Raw genomic sequence first — 19,479 nt, 5'->3', positions numbered from 1 at the left:
CAATGAAAAGCAAATTACACTTCCTGCAGGTTTTTTTTTTTTTTTTTCAGGTGGGGTTAATTTACACATAGAAGCTAATCCTCCATCCAGACCAGAGGACACCCAAATTCAACAAATATTGCCAAACTGATAATATTTTATCATAAGTAAGTTACATGTTAAAATTTTTGGAATCCAAAATCTGAACCTGTGATTCCTTTTTGCCTTTACATTGCTTCAATCCGAAGTGATCACCAGTCACTTTAAGCAGGTGAACATAACCCTTATCATCTCCCATTATGATATTATCATCAGCCAGGTGATCTGACATAGTCACTGTGCAAACACAGAGCAGACCATTTTCCATTGGTTTGATGATAAAGCAATTATTCTGTGAAATTCAGTAAATAGTTAATTGGAATGGTGTATTTGCTACAATCATAAATTGTTTCCCTGTTGAAAAAGAAGGTGCCATCTAAAAGAAAATGTGAAATGGTCAGCTTACAGAAGTATTCAAACCGTAAGATGCAGCAGTAGCACTCACAGCCTAGGAGTTATTAATACAGCCTAAGAGTACCAAGTGTACTTACATGGGCAGGTTTCTGAATTTTTAGGAACTGAGACAGTGGCAATGAATACAGGGGCAAGCCATTGTGGTATTTTGCTAGACTGAGAAGACCCGGGAATGAGATTTTGGGTCATCTACATTATACTGTTTATTGGTTCTACTGTCTGACTCCATCTGTTATTTGATTAAAGCATCCTTGCCAACATAAACTGGCAACGGTTCATATGCCATAGGAATTAACCAGTTTATGGTTCTCTGTGTAGCACAGGAACACTGAAAAGACATAACACAGATACAGACTGTCTGGATATCATTCCTGGGATCTCAGAAGAGAACTGTTCCTATTCATCCAAGACAGTTTCAAGTTTCACTGATGTAATGACTGGAGGAAAGCTCTATGAGAATATATGTTTGAGCCTCCCTTCCCAGGAGTCCAACTGAATTGGCAGAATGACTTAGATTGACTTAGCTGAGCTTGGGAACAGACCTTTTAATATTAAGAGAACAAATGAAAAATCCTAAGGCTTGATCTTATTCTAAAAATATTTACTTTACTTCATCTCATCTTCTCAGCCAACTCAGAACTGCTGTGAAAAGACCCTGGAACTAAAGAAAAAACTTAAGAAATGGATTAGAAATCCTTGCAAAACTTATATTTTGTAATAAGTCATTCAAGAAGACTGTAACTGCTTGAACATACAGTATCAACATCAAGATGCTTTTGCTCTTGAAAAATCCTGAAAATGTAGTATTTGAAGAAAGGTTTTCTTTAAATCAGGAAGCTACCTCAAAGGACTCTACGCTGAATTCCTTTGGAAGACCTGTCCCTTTGTTCTTTAAACAGAGTTCAAGATAAACATGCATATACATCAGATATAAATGTGAACATATACACATTAGATATACACAGAAAACTAAACTGCTTTGGTGGTCTGTCTGCAACATAGGACAAGATTTTCCTCTTTCTTGCAAGTTTTTAAGACAGTCTAAAAAGCCTGTTTGGTGTGGAAAGGGTACTCCTTCTTTAGTATTCCACCATTTCACTGAGTTCCTACAAAGACAAAAGTTAATGCCTTCATCCTGTTAGACAAAAAGATATATGGATTTACATTGAAAACAAAGACTAATCTTTTTCAGACCTCCTTTTTAACATTTGCCTGATACAGCATACTACCTGACTTCCTTTTGATTTATAGTCTCAGACGATTGTCCTTTCAGTTACAGCCACAACACATTCCATCTGAGTTAGCAAATCACATCCTGTGATCCAAGCAGTATCCTGATGAAAAGGGTAGCTAAAGAAGGATTTCCTCTGTGAATTTATAACCTCGTCTGTTGTTTAAATACATATTTTAAACCATCTCTGCATAAATTCCATATACTCAGCACTAAATCCAACCCCAGTTAATGGGACTGAGAGTTCTCCAGAACAGCTCTTAAATGAAGTTGCCTCTGTTATCACTAACTCATATCAGATGCAGAGGAGCATTTCAGAAATCTTATTCCATGGTTTATTATAGAGACTTTTATATTTATGTTACTTCTGCATTAATTTAATGTGCTGAAATACAAGGTGTTTTCTGCTATGCCTGTGATGGCATATCTGAGTTACAGATTTGTCAATTTTTTATTAAGCCTCATCAACACCTTAGGCTTAAAAAGAAAAAAAGATGGTCAACAGTCCAGCAGAAGCCTGAATGGATAAGTACATCTTTGCTCAGCTTCAGTTTTGGCATAGGAACAGTTCAGAATACCTTAATGAGGTTATTGAGTTGAAAGCCAATGAATGACTGCTCACAAAGGATTCAAGCACTTCAGCTCTGAGGACTTAAGAAGTTTCCTTTCATTTCTGAATAACCATCTTATGAATCGCTTCTAGAAGATAATGTTGACTAACCCAACAAATTAACCAGTAGGAAAAAGAAAAAAGATTTTACGTAATGACATGAAAAGTTCTCACCAGCTTTTCTGGCAACAATTCCAGCATTCATGGAAGCATGTCTTTTCATGAGAAAACAATTTTCATTAACAAAGACAGATATGTGATTTTGTGCAAATAACAAAGTATACATGACAGGGAGACTACAGTTAGGAGAAGAATTTATGAAGGGGTTTTTCTGGTAAAAGCTTAAATCTAGCTATTGTTAGTTGATACATTTGTACTACTTATCCTTCTCTGAAGATGACAGAAAAAGATGGCATTAGGAGTGCATTTATTTTTGCTATGTCCCTGCTCACTCTATGCTGAAATTCCTAAATAAACTTTTTCTGTAATTCTTAAAAGGTTAGTTCTACTTAGGTTTGTTCTACTTAGAACAAAAGAGGAAACTGTTTTGTTCAGATTTAACTCAAAAGCATGAAGTAGAAACATTTAATTTTCCAGCATCTCCCAATTTCAAACTTCATAAATGTGTGCAGGCACTGTTGACAAGTGCTTTCTTTCAAACAATGTCATGAATATGACAACTGTTCTCTACTGTTTCCCCATGCCTCTTTACTAACTGGTAGAGACACTGAGGCATTTAGAGCTTTCTAAGAGGATCTTACTCATGTAGCAACAATTTATACCTGTATGAAGTTACAAATTCAGGCCAGCTTGCAGATAACTGACAACCTATTTTTCTTTAAAGAAGAGATACTGACATCACATAGCACTCTTAATTTTTATTGCCTTTACAGCAACATTTCCACTGTAAATGGTTCAGAAATAAAGGCCTGGTTTAAAGGAGCATTGATTGAGTGGACAAGAAGTGCATTGAGAAGGGAAGTGCTTTCACAGGTGGAAATCAACAAATATTTACACTTGATTTGCTGCCTTGAATTTCAGCAACACCTGCTAATCTCTTCAAAAACATTTAAAATCTGATATAGAACAAATCTTTACATATTTCTCAGTAGGAAAAAAAAAAACAAACATACATGAACACACACACACACAAAGGTAATCAATTCAGATTGTTATTGCCTGCCTGAAAATTTATCTCAGGCTGCAGTCTTTGGATAAACATTACAGAAGAAGATTGGATTGAACCTCTTCTGTTTTATCTACTGAAAGCAAGGGGAAAACTAACAGTAGCTGCATCTGGAAGGGAACTCAACTGACCGATAATGAAAGGAAAGTCCATAGCATGCTTTAATAAAATTCTTTCATGGAACTGGTCTGTGGAAACTGGAATAAAAGAATGAAAGAAATTACTAAAAAAGCAATATCTTTGCTCCTGCAAGCAATATTCAATCTGTACAAGGAATCTAGTGGATGTGATTAAGTATAGTTGCAGGTGGCTACAGCTTTATAAAATACTTTGATCATTTGCAGATTTTTCAATAACATGCAACTGTCAAGGGCCATAAAGACTTTGGAAAAATATAATAAAATAGCCCATTGTAACAGGCATAGATAAATTGGCAGAACTATAGAAGTACTCGATATTCTTCTTCGTCGTAAACTATACTCAGAAAGGAGGACTGAATGTTGCAGGAAAATAAAATAATAATAACAATAAAATCATTAACTGGGATCCAACCTACAGTGACTGAGGTTATCAGAGAAGTACTACAACCATACTTGTTCTCAGACACTAGCACAAAGTGCTACTAGGATATTCAGAAGTTCTGCATCATTAATTAAGAAGAATGAGAGGGTCAGGCTGGAAAATCCAGATTAATGGTGAATATAATGGGATGGCATATGTAATTTCATGGCAGATATTATATGAGCTACAAGGATACCATGCTGGTTCTAGTTATCAGGTGGTATTACAGTTATCATGTTAACTACAGTTAGCATGAGAGTCTCATATCACTTAGCATTTATTATTTTTTTAGTGAATTAGTCCTCATTTATTTTTGAAGGCACTAATGTTGACTGAGGTCTGGACAGTCTAGACTAGGTATGAATTCTGATTTTTGATAACTCCATGGCTTGTAAAATCAGCTGGTAGCCCAGTGATGTGAAAAATGTTCTTTGTTCAGGAGGAGATAAAATATGGCGAAGTAGAGTCTAAGAAATTAGAAAAGTGAGAGATAAACCATATTAGTCATTACAAAAGGAAGAAAATTACCTCTAGTGTTATTCTGTAAATGGAAAATAAGTGGGACCAAGCAAGAGGTACAGACTAGATTATACAGGAGCTCCGAGTAACTTGCAATAAACTCAAAATGTAGGCCATGCAAAAAGACATTTTGTGTTTTACTTCAAAGATTATTTTTCTCAGCTGACCGTTTATAGAGTGATCTCTCTTTTGTAGGAGAATTCTCAAACTGACATTTTAACACCAACACTACAGGTAGAGGCAGAAGTGACAGAGTCATATTCTTCTATGATTCTGTGTTTCAGTCTAAAAATGATCGCAGGCAGTTTGATACAGGCTTTATGAAAAGCCAACAGAGAAATGAAAATGGAAAATGATACTAACTAAATGATACTAACTAAATGATACTAACTCAGTCACAGGAGTATTTTTCTTCCTTCTTTCTAACTGGTTTGTGTTACAAGGGAAAACTAAGCAAACAAGCAAAAAAAAAAAAACACCAGACAAACAAAATGTAATTATCTCTGTATAAACATACCATTAACAGCTAAGCACTGTGTTTGCAAAAACCTTAAGTGAACATAAATCCATCGCATCACTTAACTACTTATCTGTCTATCTATCTACCTACCCATTATTCAAATCTAGAAAGAACTGTTGCTAAGAAATTAAACTGAAAATGAAATTTTTTTTTACAAGTTTAACACTTAAAACTTTTCAGAAACAAGAATGCAAAATCTTGTCATAAGTGATTTATGAATGATTTTTTTCTCAAATTTCCCCTTTGAATATTTGATATAGCCACTGGAGTCAAATAATTTATTTTAGATTTTCATATGCACAGATAAATGAAATTCAGCCTTTCACTACATTTAACTTTCTACAGCTTTCTACAACTAAGCAATTAAACTTTGCAATAAGTTAGCCTTGTAATCACACTGGAACCCATATATTGACACTCTACAAGGCCTTAATAGTCTATTTTCCCCAGCAGTCTACAGAGTAACTTTGGTTCCAAATTTATCAGGCAATTCTGGATACCAGGTTCTCCTGCACAGTTCCCTTCTTGTAGCTAATGATGGTAAGCCACCAAACAGGCTCTAAGCATGAGTTTCACCCTCCCTCTCTTGCTGCAGCATCTGTGACTAGAAAATCACACTATCAGATGGGAACTTGGCAGAAGTTGGTCTTTATGCAAATGAAACAAGGAATACACTTCCATTCATTGCTATGTGAAGGTACCCTAATGCCCAGATTGTTCTCAGTGAAAATCCTAGGGTCATTGAATATTACTCCCCTAAAGAATTAGAAGTTGAAAGGAAAGCTAACATTGGAAGAGCACGTGCCTTCTGCTCTGCTTTTACTACAAATAGGAACAGTTGTATGCTCTAATTCATTGTGGGAAAGGACTGCTTGTAGCTAAGTAAACATCTAAAGAACAGTCAAGTAAAATTGAGCTTCCATCTTCTTTTACAGTGTACCAGCATAGCTGCTGTATTGTAGCATTCACTGGCTTAGAGAAATGATTATCATTAAGACACTATTTCACTAAAAACTAGTGAAAACTGTCAGAAAAGACAACCTAAGAAGCATTTAAACCACTTCTGGTTTGAAGAGTAAATTAGAGTGTGTGTTCATATGAAGGTTTTATGCAAGATCTGTACAAAGGCTAGATACATCAATTTACTTCTGATATGCATACATATAAAAGCACGTGGTGTACACTTTCATATTTTCCTTACAGCATTTGCACTGTGAGGAACTTTGAGTGAAAGGAGGTAGACAAGGATAGAGGAGCAACGAACACTCCAACAGCAGAAAAATGTTAACCAATGACTTCAAGCAAAATAGAATTTCTCATATTGAATAGAATTTCTTCCCTCTACAGAAGATATATATTTCTAATTACTGACTGGCAGCCTAAAACCGTATCTAAAAAAAAAAAATCAGGTTGCAACATATGGCATGCTATTTCTATATCCACGAAAAAGCAAGACTTAGTAAAATATATTCTGGATTTATTCTCTTCTTTGCTTTTGCATTATTTGTAGGCACAGTCTTATCTAATAATACAGTAGCAAAAGTAGGAAAGAAAGATGTTTATTGCACCAGTTTATTAGAAGTTGTGAGTCAGGAAAAGATCCAGCATAGCTAAATTGAAGTTCCCTGGAACAGGCAGCAACAGAAGTGTTTTCATGCATGTAAGATTCACATCTCAAGTTGCACTAAATTTGTCTTTAATAATTTCAGTGAAATTACTTAAATTACATCAAAGACCCTATACAGGCTATAAAAGGCTGGAGAGACCACTATAATAACTGAGTTTGGCTTTCTGCATAGCATGCGCCAGAGAGTGTCAACTGAGAAGTTAGAGCCTAACAGAGATGGAGAGGCTGTTCAAGTTGGACAACACTGTCTGCCAGGCTAGTTCTGTGTTCAAGTACCTTAGCCTAAGGAATGAACAGGCTGTGCAAATAGCAGAGCATGGTGCTCTGTCCTAAAGATCCACAATGAAAGCTAAACAAGCTCCTAGTAGGACTTGAGACTACTCAGAAATTAGTAGTACGAAGTCCTGAAGAGAGCAATGAGCAAACTAACAGATCAGCTTGATGCACTGAGAAGTGGCTGATAGAAGAGAAAGGTCCGCCAGAGTCAAACAGCAAAACGTGCTGCCTAATTCCAGCTTTAGAGCTAAGACGTTAAGTGCTTCTCCTATTCTTAGCACTACAGTACTTGACAGACGAGCCAGGCAGCTGCACCAGGTTTCGCTATTTCTTTCTTCCATTCTGTCACTCCAGGGCTCTATCTTCATTCTTTTGTATCCAATACAATTTCTGATTTTGGCTTGCCTGGCCCTAGCTTCCATCCACTGGGTCTGTGTATGCTTTTCTGTGTTATATTTAAAGGACATTTCATCTCTATTCTTCAAGAGAAGCAACTTGTTCACTACCAATATTCCCATTCAATGATATTTCCATGCTGAGTAATATTTTTGGCATCTGTCATTTGGACAGTCCTTAATCGATTTAACATGCACTTTAGTGTTTTTTTTGCAGTGGTCATATTTTAAAACAGAAAGTCATATGGTACTAAGTCAAATACAGTACAGCTCTAAGTGTGTTATCTTTATGCCTCTTCTCTTTTGACTCAGCTACATAACCTTATCAAGGAATGAAACCAGGTTTGGTTGAAGTGATCTGTTCTCCATAAAATATTTGGAACAAAATCGTAAATGATTTGTACACATAGCTCACATTCTGTATATACAGTCACGATGTTTGGAAAGTTCTGATGGCTGCAATCTACTAGATTTTATTCCTAGAACTACTGTGTTTTGCAGCCTTTCTACTCAACATCCTCAGGGCCAAGATCTCTGTCACTGACTAAATCTCTGTTCTGTTACACCTTTAGAATAAGAACACTAATGGAAGAAGGTAGAGGAACCTAAGGATTGTTCTGCAAATTGTTAACCACCATAGATGGAAGGTTTGGAGTCTAGTAATTTATCTCTGAATTCAGTGCCTTATTTCATTTGTGTAAGGATGCATACAAATACACAGCTTGATCAATTAGCTAATGCCAGTACTGAAGATGGCATTAAATCAGATGAAAATGGCACAACAATTACAGTTAGAAAATAAAGGACTTATTTCTGCAGATCTGAAGATGAGAAATATAAGACCTGCAAGGCAAAGGCAGCTTTCTCTCTCTAGCTATTGAGAAATTAAACATGAGGAATTGTTCATAGTTCTACATTATAACATTTATAAGACCATTACAGGTCTTCCACTAGTATAGTTCACTGTATCTTTAATAAGTCCACTGTGGGTGATGACTTACGCTCATAAGATACTGGCATTTGATTTTTAATAATTGTTTAGATAAAAGTTATTGAAATGACAACATTCAATTTTAATAAGCTTATTTTGAAATAATTAAAATAATCATAACCGAATTCTAGAGATATATCTCTCAAAGAATACCCAAGTTAATACATTTAGTAGCATCATACATTTCAACTGCATTGGAAGTGGAATTTATTCTCTCAAAACAATCCAGAATTTTATTTCACTGCAATTTGGGGTAAGGATATTAAATTCCAAAGTTAAGAACAGAATAGATTAAAACATTATGTTCTGTAAACATCAAAATCTTTTAACAACCAACAAAAAGTTCAAGCCAGTAATAGCCATTTTAATTCTATTTTCACTGCTGTAGTTAGAAGAAGGATGAGAGGAAACTGTATAAGCTAAGGAGATGAATGTTCAGTGCAAACACTCAAATTAATATTGTTAATTTAAGATTGCCCTTTCCCTTAGACAAAGCAGAGAAGGAAGCAGAAGAGGGGCATTTTTAACTAGAGTACCTGAAATGTTCACAATTCTGATACCAAAAAAGTGAATATAACAACAGCTAATCTTTCAGACAGCGGGCCAGAAGGATTGCATAGTGTTGTGTGCAACAATGATCCCCACTAATCCAGTGATACCCAGCAGCAATGATTCTCCACCCCAAGGGGGAGGGATCCAAACCATTTCTATCCGCCTTTTTCCTTTCCCTAGGGAAGCATGCAGAAGTGGAAGCATCTCAGGTGGAAAAGCATGAGAGGGTGGCACATAACAAAAGAGACATCAGATTAGGCTAGGTCACACAGATCTGGTGCAGAGCTGAACAGATCTTTGCGCTTACAGATACTAAAAAAATGTACCAGTTTTGGAACTGTGTCCATTTGGAATTACAGTTCTAATAATTATGGTTATTCTCTAACACTGAGAGGTACCATTATATTAAACTCATCCTTCTTTCACACTTTTTATGGCATAGATGTTCTTGAACAGTGCCTAATTCTGCCATGTCTTCCAAATATCTTCCTTCTGTCAAAGTAAAATGCCATGCACCTCTCCTGATGACACGTTATAAGATTAGTGCTTAGTGCCCAGATGAAGAAGAGGACCATGCAGCCACAGACTGCCCACCATAGCACCAGGCTGACGTTCCGGCTTCTTCCCCTTGGCATCCCCAGGGACAAACACCAAATGCTGTTCTGATGTGATCCTACCTTTATATATTTGGACTGGGGAAATTGTTCTTATAAGCAAATCAGAAGCATGCTATTAAAATTCACTCCTGTAACACAGTGGTAGGAGAAGCTCTAAGCTGATCCTAGTCTCAGTTTCCAGAAGTCAACAGGTCCCAAGAATGTTTCTTATGGTTTAACTCTCCACATTAATTCCACAGGTCAGATTAGCCTTGCAATAAATTAAATGCAATCCAAGCACTGAGGTTTTGTTTGTTTGTTTGTTTGCTTTTTGAAGTTGGAGTAGCTGTACCTGTAGTCTGGAGGTTTTTTTGTTTTGTTTTGTTTTGTTTTTTTCTTTTTGGAGCATTCACAATATGTGAGAGAATCAACAAAAAAGCACTGCCCAATATTACAAAATACTTACAGAGACTTTTAAGGCAAGGGATCATGCCATTTTGTTAAGACAAATTGCAGCTCTCATCTGCAGGTTAACTGAAGGAAACTCATTATCTAAAATCTGCAGTGACACTCCCAGGGTAAAAATGAGCTTTAAAAATATATACTATGTAGCCAACCAATCTAATTAGTAAGATGTAGAACTGTTTTCCACTAACGAACTTATACTTTTTCTCATTTAAATTTTACACTGACAAATGAAGTGTTGGAGCTTAAAAGAAAAATTCCTGGAAAGCTAATGGCTAGAAATTCAACTGATAGACAACTTGGTAGAAAATGCAGCATTTTTCTCAGGTTTCTTTTTATCAGAGAAAAGAAATCAAATTACCTAAATGTCTGTGTAATTGAAAGGAACAAATTGAACATTTGACCTGTGGTACACTATGCCAGATTATGCAGAAGTCTTGAGGTCAGAAGTTGCATCAGAAAAATGCACAGTTTCTATTTGTTTCACTTTAGTATCTATTGATTTTTAATTCAAATGATTTAAAAAGAAGGAGAAAAATGAACTTACTTCAACATTGGTGGTTGCCAGAACCCTCATCTGAAAAACAAAAATATGCTGTCACAATAACTAGATAGCAATTAAATTAAAACTCTGAAAAGAGCTCTGCTGTATCACAGGCAAAACAGAAAATTAATAGCCAAGAGAAAGACTTTGCAGTTAAGGTCTTTCTGAGAAATATCTCTAGATTGTCTGTCTGTTCTCCTACATGTAAAGCGAGGAACTTAAACCCTCCTTTTCTCTCACTGGTTTACTTTTTTTTTAACTTTTTAATTTTCTTTTTTTAAATTGAGATGTTTGATTGAGCAAAATTAGTAAAAAAAAAAAATTTACAACGGAGTACAGATCAGCTCTTCATCTGATGAAATTGTGCTTCTAATGGTCTTTCACACCTAGAACAGCTTTGGATCCTACGAGAGGTAGGATGTGGGATATGGAAACACAAGTTTGCTGGCCTGGATGACATGTTAACTAGTGCCAGCAAAATACCAGGTATAGATATCACCTTACATTGCAAATTGGATTATGCATATTGGTACAGCATCTTTCAACAAAATTAACTATTGGCAGACAGCATAGCATGTGCCTTGAAAACTAAAGTCATGGAGAGGTAGGCATATCCGGCACAATCATACAGCAAAGACAGGGTCACCTTCTTTGTCCTCTAACCAAACTAACATTCAGTTTTCAAAATCAGTTTTAATCATTCCCTCCTGAAACATCCATAGCTGCTTTTTCACCTCCTCTTGCCTGTGTCCATTATCAGTAATAAATCAGTAGTGCCTCATTCCCATCCCAGCAATTCTTCAGTTTGTAAATGGAGAAGCTGAGATCAAAGTCTTTCTTCCCATAAAGGCATGATGCCCAGAGTCATCATGGACAGTTTTTGAGCAGAATTTAACAGAACTGTTAAACAACTGTTTCATATCCACTCACTGTATCAGATTTGACTTTATGTACAATAACAAACTAGAGCCTACACAGAGATTTTTCCAGCTGCCTACCTATACAGCTCTTCTGTGCTGCCAGAGGCAGTGTCCAGGCCTGAGATCCTGAGGAGGGTACCTATCTGGTTTATGTTCTAGAGTAAGCAGGAGATGGCTGATAATGCAGTGCTGCATACAGGTTTTGTAGTGTATTAGGTCCTTATCTGTTGCAGACAGCAATGCTTAGCCCTCAGATAAAGAACACGCTAGCCTACAAATAAGTAATTTCTTTGCCTTCCCTTCAATTTCCAGTAGCTGCAGATATGTGAGAGAACATAGGATTTCTTATCACAGCAATCAGGTTTTAGAAAAGCCTCCAAGCCCTCTTTTAGACAATAATTAGATTAACTGGGAATTTATGTGGTGAATGGTGGAAGACTGTTACTGGTGAAACAGGAGATGATCTTGAAAGCTATCTTGATATATACTGTCTAAATTAAGCACTCTTAATGCCATCTAACATGACTGATACTAATTATTTGCTGGAAAAAAATCTGATCAATTCTTATTTAACTGAAGCTTAACGCATTCACGAGCTGTGTGATGGTTTGCTACCTCTTTATTATTCCTGTTCCTATTTGTTGATTTTTTTTTGGCAGTTTTAAACTATTCTCAGTTTCTACCCAGTATCAAATAAAAACTCTAGATTGTCAGCTGACATGACTCCAATGATATAAAGAAATCACTAAGGAAATTGTCAAGTTGTATTTGCTTTCCAAAGAGCAGAGAGAATAATACTAAATTGATCTTGTGGAAAGCTTGGTTGCACATCCATTTACATCAGTGCGAATGAATAGAATATGGCCCTGTCTCTTTCTGCATATATATGTTTCTTAGCAGTCAAATATCTCAGAAGTGGCACAGTTAAAATATATATTATTTAGATTCACTGATTATATCAGACCAAATATTACTCATTCACATACATGGAACACACTGACTTATGTGGGATATATGTGTATCCAAGAAGACCACATGTGTAATCACCTCGACTTTAAAAATGCAACAAATATACACAAAATAAGACTCCACGTTTGTCAATGCACTGCTCATGAACTCATATTTTTGCCCCTCTAGCCAGAGCACAAGTCCCACCAAGCAGCGACTTCAGGGCAAGAATCTTCGTAGTTCCTTACCAATAAGCTACAAAACCAGACTAGCCAAAACAAGTCACTAACTGAGACTAAGGCCAGTTCTCTTTAAATTCTTGGCCTTTGGGTGAAGAAAAATGATGTAAAAGTTGTTAACTTTATATTTGGCTTTGTGATATGAAGTCATATTCTAATAACAGGATTCAAGTGACTGCATTGCTAAAGAGCAAGATTTTATTCTTGCTTGCATCAAGATGTATCAGAGCAATTTTAATGAAGTCAAAGGTCATTTGCTCTGATCAACTGAGATCAGAGATCATATCATGAGTAACTGACTGCTATCGTAATGCCTTAGTCATTTTCAGAATGTACAGTCTTGTAAATGGGATTTGAGGTCCCCAATTCACTGCATTAAGCAGCTGCATGGAAAATTATTTACATGGCAGTCAATGATGTCAGTGACATCAGTCCAGACTATGAGGAAGCAGCAATTCTGAACTTCAAAACAGCATGTGAAGGTGGGGGTAGGGAAGAGATCTATTTTTAACATTATACTTTGTGAAATTATTTCTCCTAGGTACGTAAGAGGGATAATGCTCTGGAGGACAAAGAACTAGGCTTTCAAATAAATTAGTTTAGAATTTACCAAAACTGCAGTATTGCTTTGTTATTTAATCATCCACAGGAGTATGTTCTTGCTTTACACACTTCTGTCATAAGCTGAAACTAGCTGAAACCTCTAGAAAATATTATTGATGCTTTAAAAATTTACTGCATTGTTTTAAACAGCTTTTAATAAATTGGTTGTATTAAAGTTGTACAAATGTATAGTGTCAATGAGCATAGATGTGTGATGTACCTCACAACATTTAGAATTATATATGTTTAAATCGTAGTATTATCTGGGAGACTCATTTACTAAATACAATTTAACAGTATCTTGAGCCTGAACTTCTACTTAAAATGATACAGATCTCCTTATGGTTTGCTGACAAGGGGAGTGAAGCAATGTCATGCAGACTGCCAGAAAATTCAAGACTTTCGAGCTTCAAGACCTTGCTGTATTGAGTAACTGTTCTTTGCAGACTGAAAAATGTTCTGTTCTGAATATTCCCAGTAGATGTAGCAAACTGTTAATACTCTGGTTTCCACTGTATATGCAAAAGTTAATTCCAATAGGATATTTTGTATTAAATAAAGTTTTTAGAAAAAGAAACACAGATTATTTTATATTAAAATGACTTCTATTAGGATTTTGTTTTACAACCATCTCTACTTACTATCAACTTTTATGGACTCTTGAGTAGGTTTATAATTCAAAATAGCAATGTATATTTCCCGCTGTACTTAAAAGTATAGAAAACGGTTAACTTTATTAAAAAAAAAAAGATATCTAGCTTTTTTTAATGGGTAAGTTTGCACTTTAGATCACAGCTCACTCAGTTCATGCATACAGTGTCTAGTAGAAAAATGAAAAGTTCAAGTCAGAATTACCTGGTTGTTAAAAATAGTTAGCACTCCTTTCTGAGAGGATGTTACTGTGAAATCCAGATGGGGCACCTTCACTATGCTTTTAATCACATCTCTTCTCTTGACAACTGTTGATGACACAATATCACTCTTCACCTCACAGGCACAGAAAAGTCTACATACATTTGAAAACATAATACTAAACAAACAAAACCATAAAACCAAGAACATTCTCTCTTCCTGAAATACATATTGGCACCAACTCCAAGGCAGTAATACATCATGTCATAGATTATCCTATACCTGATTTAAATAATCATGTTGCATTTTAAAATATTGTTAATGAATTATGGATATGCTAATTCTATTTTTTTTTTGAAAGATACAGAAAGGCAAAGAATAACTGCATAAATAAATAGTCTGACTTAGACAATGTTGTAATTTAAAAATAATTGAGGAAAATGGTGAGAGAACTGGGCAGGGCAGCAGTTTACTAAGAAACAAACATAACTTTGAGGCAGTTTACTAAGAAACATAGATTCTGGAACACACAAGAAGCATGAATAGTAAACAAAGGCAGCCATGAGATCTTACACCTGTAATTTCAATAATGTGCAACGCAGAGCAATGAACAGTGATTTTGTTGTTGTTGTTGTTGTTTTGAACTCAAGATGAAATAGGTCACCTGGATGAGTAATCTGCTGTTTTTCAGATACAAGGAAAACTATGTTTTCTTCTTGAACCTGGGAAGACACGGCACCACTTTATCCTATGAAATAGCCAAAAATCTAAATGAAACAAAATAAAAGAAAACAAACAATATGCATAAAAACTACTTCTGGAATACATGTTTATAAGCATAAACTCTAATGTTTATCTGACATTTTTCTATCACTTCATATTTTTGAATAAGTCTCTTGGTGTTGTTTCCCTTAATCATTAGCCATCAATGTGACTAGATTGCAGAGATCTGCTGGTCAGGCATGATCTTTCTTCAGTGTTTGGAAAGAAGTCAGCATACCAGGGGTCCTGGTAATAAAAAACATATAGTTGATAAAGCTATTAGTACATCTTTGTTTTGTTATGATTTTTTGTAAACAATCACCTTCAATTTCCTTTTTCCAGTTTTACCTACTTGTCCTTCCTGAGCTAGACCTCAACTAGAATTAAAAACAGTAAGAGACCTATCAAGCAGATTTCACTATATTTGTAAACTGATTCAAAATAGCAAAGCGGTTAGCCTACACAGAAGAGCTTTTCCATGAGGATACATAGATTCCTGTTTGGCTGAAAAAAAAAACCCAACAAATAAAGGCCATTTAAAAAAATTATTTTCAACCATTTCCCTCACCCTGCCAACAGTCCATTTGTACTGATGATGATCAAGATCCCCAGACATCATATTCAGGTGGGTAGCTCATTTCTCTCAGGGTGGGAAATACTTCAGCTGAAATGCTCTTCAAACCTCAGTCTCTGTACCCAAGTGTAGGCCAGTCATTTCCTCAGGAAATGAGGCCAGCCTCTCTCAGCTGTGCAGATACTTATTCTTCTCTTTTCACATATTATGGACATCATATATAGTCACTTTTTTCATGAGTTCTAAAACCAAAGCCCATTTGTATGCAAGACAAAATTTTGCACTCTTTTCTAGTTCAACATTTTTGATGTTATAAAACAGAGATCCCTTTTTTCTTCTCTGAGCAATTCAGATGTACAACTTTCAACAAAAATATTGTGCATATTCTTACACAATGTTAGTCTTCATGTTTCAGTCCGTAGCTTCCTCCTTACCATGTACACAATCATCCATCACAAATCACTATCTATTATGCCTCTAAAATTTCTCCTTTTAGTTTCTGGTGACATCACCTTATTTTTCCATCTTGTACCCAAACTAAAATCTGAATTTTAGATTCATGTCTGAATGCAACTCTGCAACAAGCACACAACTGGAACTCCCATCATCCATGTCATTTCTTAAGATATTAAATAGTATTGGCCCCAGTATTGACCCCTGGCAAACACCACTACTGACTTGCCTTCAACTGGATTTTCTGCAGCTGAGGGGTTCAGCCAGTATTCTTTCTGCCTCACTACCCACTGAACTAACCCACATTTTGTCAGCGTGTCTAAGAATATGTTATAGGAGACAATGTCAAAACCCTTGCTAAAGTCAAGGTAAATGTCATCCACTGCTCTCCCCTTATAGATAGTCATGTCACTGTAGAAAGCCATCAGGTTGGTTAAGCACGATTTCCCCTTTGTAAACCAATGCTGACTACTCCCAGTCACCTTCTTGTCCTGTATGCATTTGGAAATGTTTTCCAGAATTAGTTGCTCTGTCATCTTTACTAGAGATTAAGGTGAGGCTAAACATCCTGTAGTTCCCTTGATCCTTCCTCTCAGCCTTCTTGAAAGATAGGAGTGCCCTTTTTCTTTTAAGCAGATATTCCTTTTTTTTTTTTTTTTTTCAGGTAAGGGAGAACAAGCCCTCCACCTTTCCAGGGAATAAGTTTTTGGTGGGAGTAGTTTTTTTTTTTTTAATGATAACCTTTTTTAAAATGATAACCTTGTATCAGGTCACTGCTGAGTCCACTGTCACTGCCCAGCAGGCAGAACATTGCTTAAACAAGGAACATCTTAGAAATCCCTTACAGCAGCAAAAATGGCTTCTGCTGACATGGAGAAAGGGATCCCAATAAACCCCATCCCATACCAGAGGTTGACAGAGAGAATAAAATATGATGCAAAATACAATTTACATATCTTTCATTATTGCCACTAAAAATGGAGCTTTCAAAGTGTCAGCTACCTTTGGAGAAGGAATGCAGAGGTCAGTTTTTCAAGTCAGCTGACAACTGATAAATGACACCCGTTAGGTCACCTAGGTCTTCGAAATTTTGGAGACAGTGAATGACTAAAAGTAGACTCTAATGTGATTAAAGAGAAGATTTAAAATTACACTTTTTTTTTTTTTTGGTAATAAAAAAGTGTTGAGTAGGGGCACGCTGTTCTGGAGTTCAGGGAACTTAGGACACCCTTGAAAATGGAAGTACTCGAAAAAGAGAAACATCAAAAAGATAAAGGAGTAGAAATGGTCACATTCCATGATCTTTTAGGTCACAGAAACACATCCTGCAGATTTTGTCAAGCTAAAGAGAGGCCAGATATGGAGAAGCAAATTTGAAAAATTTGTATTTGTGAGAGCAGGAAAAGAGGAACAAAGGGTCAGGGACAGAGTTCTGGGAAGGAAGAGAGAGACAGAGATAATAAAAAGAGAAATATCAAAGGAACAAAGTGACATGTATGCTTCTTCCTTGACTTTCAAGATAAATGAAATGATCAGCAGTGCCAAAAGCAGCGGGGGAATTCAGGAGAACAGGGATGAAATATAGTCCTTGTAGAAAAAATTTGAGAATTGGAGCATAGATGGCAGAAGACACGATGGCTATTTAGAATGTTACAGAAAGTAACCATTATTGATGATTCATTTGAAAAAATAAGTGATAAAAAGGAAGCTACTTCCATTTTTCACAGGGGGTAATTAATAGTATGTCTAAATTGCAGATTATAAATGTGAGTTGTCTAACATAACTAGTAGGTTAATGAAGATTATAAGAATGAATGTATCAATTAAGGGAGACATATCTATTTCACCATCTCTCTAAAACAGCAGCTGGTTTCAAGTAGAATACCCGGAATAGTTTCCAGTCTCTTAAAAGGCCAATTACTATTTCAATAGTTCTTTAATCATGCAAGACAGAAATTGTCTTCTTTTTTTCCTGAAAAAGTTTCACTTGAAAGAAAAGCCTAAGGAGGATGAGAAAAGCAAATGGGACTTAGGCTGTTCAAGTGTTAAATACAGTAAACTTTAGAAAAGTAAAATTAAAAAGAGTAGGGGCTACAAATATGGGTGGAAGAAAAAAAAAATCTATTGTCCTTACCACTAAGTAATTATGCACATCTTTAAATGTTAAGAAGTGAAAAAGACAAGCTTGAAGGAGACTTTTATTGAAGGAGATCAATTAACGTTGATTCTTTTGCTATCTTAAACATGGTTTGGCTGATGAAGAAACTTTGTATGACATTTCCAGGTTTCTTTGGTTCTTCAGTTCCTTCATTAATAAAGATGCGGAGTGCATCAGTTGTTATCAATTCTTGCACTTAATGTGCTAAAAATTCTGTACCTCGAATCATATTTCCCTCCTTTTTCTGAATATCTTCACCAACATTATTTAAGCATATGATCAATTTAGCCAACAGCTCCAGGAATTAAAAGTAATTATGTAACCTAGGTAATTAGCCTGACTGTACTGGAAACTCAAGTAAGAATCTGCAGTAAAAGACACTACTCTAGTAAAGAAGCAGATCTTTCTTCAGTTATCTTATTAGGTAAAGGGCCTGAACATAATTTGCTGTTGCTCTGCTTTCCTAAACAAAGGGTTGGCTCAGCCTGACAGTCAGCATGAATTCAGAATTAGTTTTCTCAGCTGGTCTCCACTTCATGCCCATAGAGCATATCATACTCTTTATAGTATATATGTCTAGCTTGTCACCTCTACACAAGAGATTGTCACCTCTCCCTTCTCTCCCATACAAGGAGAAGCAAGAAGTTTGAAATGAAGTAGAGGATTTTGAATCATATGAGAATTTGACTAGGGCTGTAATGAAGCATTACCTCATGTCTGATGGCAGCTGGCTATTTCAAGAACTCAGCGTGTACAACATGTACCAGCAAATCTGCAAATTTCTTTCCTTTTTTTCTTTTTTCTTTTTTTTTTTCTTTCCCTGTTCTTTTAGTGAGTTTCAAAGAAATGCTGAGCAAAGCCAGGACTTCATCTTTAAGTATCCTCTTGTGTTTAGAGAGGAAGTAAGGAAGAAGTAAGAAGAATAAGAAGGGTGACATGCAAGTACATGACATGCAAAGGAAAAGATTTCAAATTTACATCTCACAAGGTGAATTAGTAAGAGAGGAAATGGATGTGGCCTAAAGTTTTGTCTGATAAAGAGAGCTTACAGTCAAATTCACTAGAAGGCAGTTACATGATATCTGATGTCCTCTACAGATAATGATTCCATAAATTTTCCTCAGGCTCTCCTTGAAGAAAAATTTTAATGCCTGACAAGCAAAGTTTGTGAGTTAGGTGACATTGCAAGTAAGAACAATGTTAAGAGAGGAATTAACCAGAAATCTTCTCATAAAGAAGCTTATTAAACAGAAAAGACCAAACACATTGTTTTTAGGAAGGTGTTAGGAAACTATTTCATAGCAGTTGTTAATAAAATGCAAAGAACAGGTGTTGGGTATCTTCAACATTCACAAAAATAATGTGATGTTCCACTGTAATGTAAAATGGAAATATGCTAATGAAT

The 19,479-nt window shown here is 35.8% G+C and overlaps 1 protein-coding gene across 1 annotated transcript in view; it reads right to left on the bottom strand.

The window, feature by feature from the left end:
- Positions 1 to 19,479, bottom strand: part of WDR64 (WD repeat domain 64) — a 65,317-nt gene that overhangs the window by 36,392 nt on the left and 9,446 nt on the right. The window contains 7 exon segments of the mRNA XM_083827635.1: positions 156 to 370; positions 1,722 to 1,745; positions 1,749 to 1,826; positions 10,569 to 10,598; positions 14,131 to 14,234; positions 14,792 to 14,870; positions 14,874 to 14,894. Coding sequence (XP_083683761.1) covers positions 156 to 370; positions 1,722 to 1,745; positions 1,749 to 1,826; positions 10,569 to 10,598; positions 14,131 to 14,234; positions 14,792 to 14,870; positions 14,874 to 14,894 — 551 coding nt within the window.

This window comes from Anser anser (assembly GCF_964211835.1).
Source record: "Anser anser genome assembly, chromosome: 3".
NCBI lineage: Eukaryota > Metazoa > Chordata > Aves > Anseriformes > Anatidae > Anser > Anser anser.
Note: the sequence above shows the minus strand (reverse complement) of the source record. Positions and strands in the feature narration are given on the sequence as shown.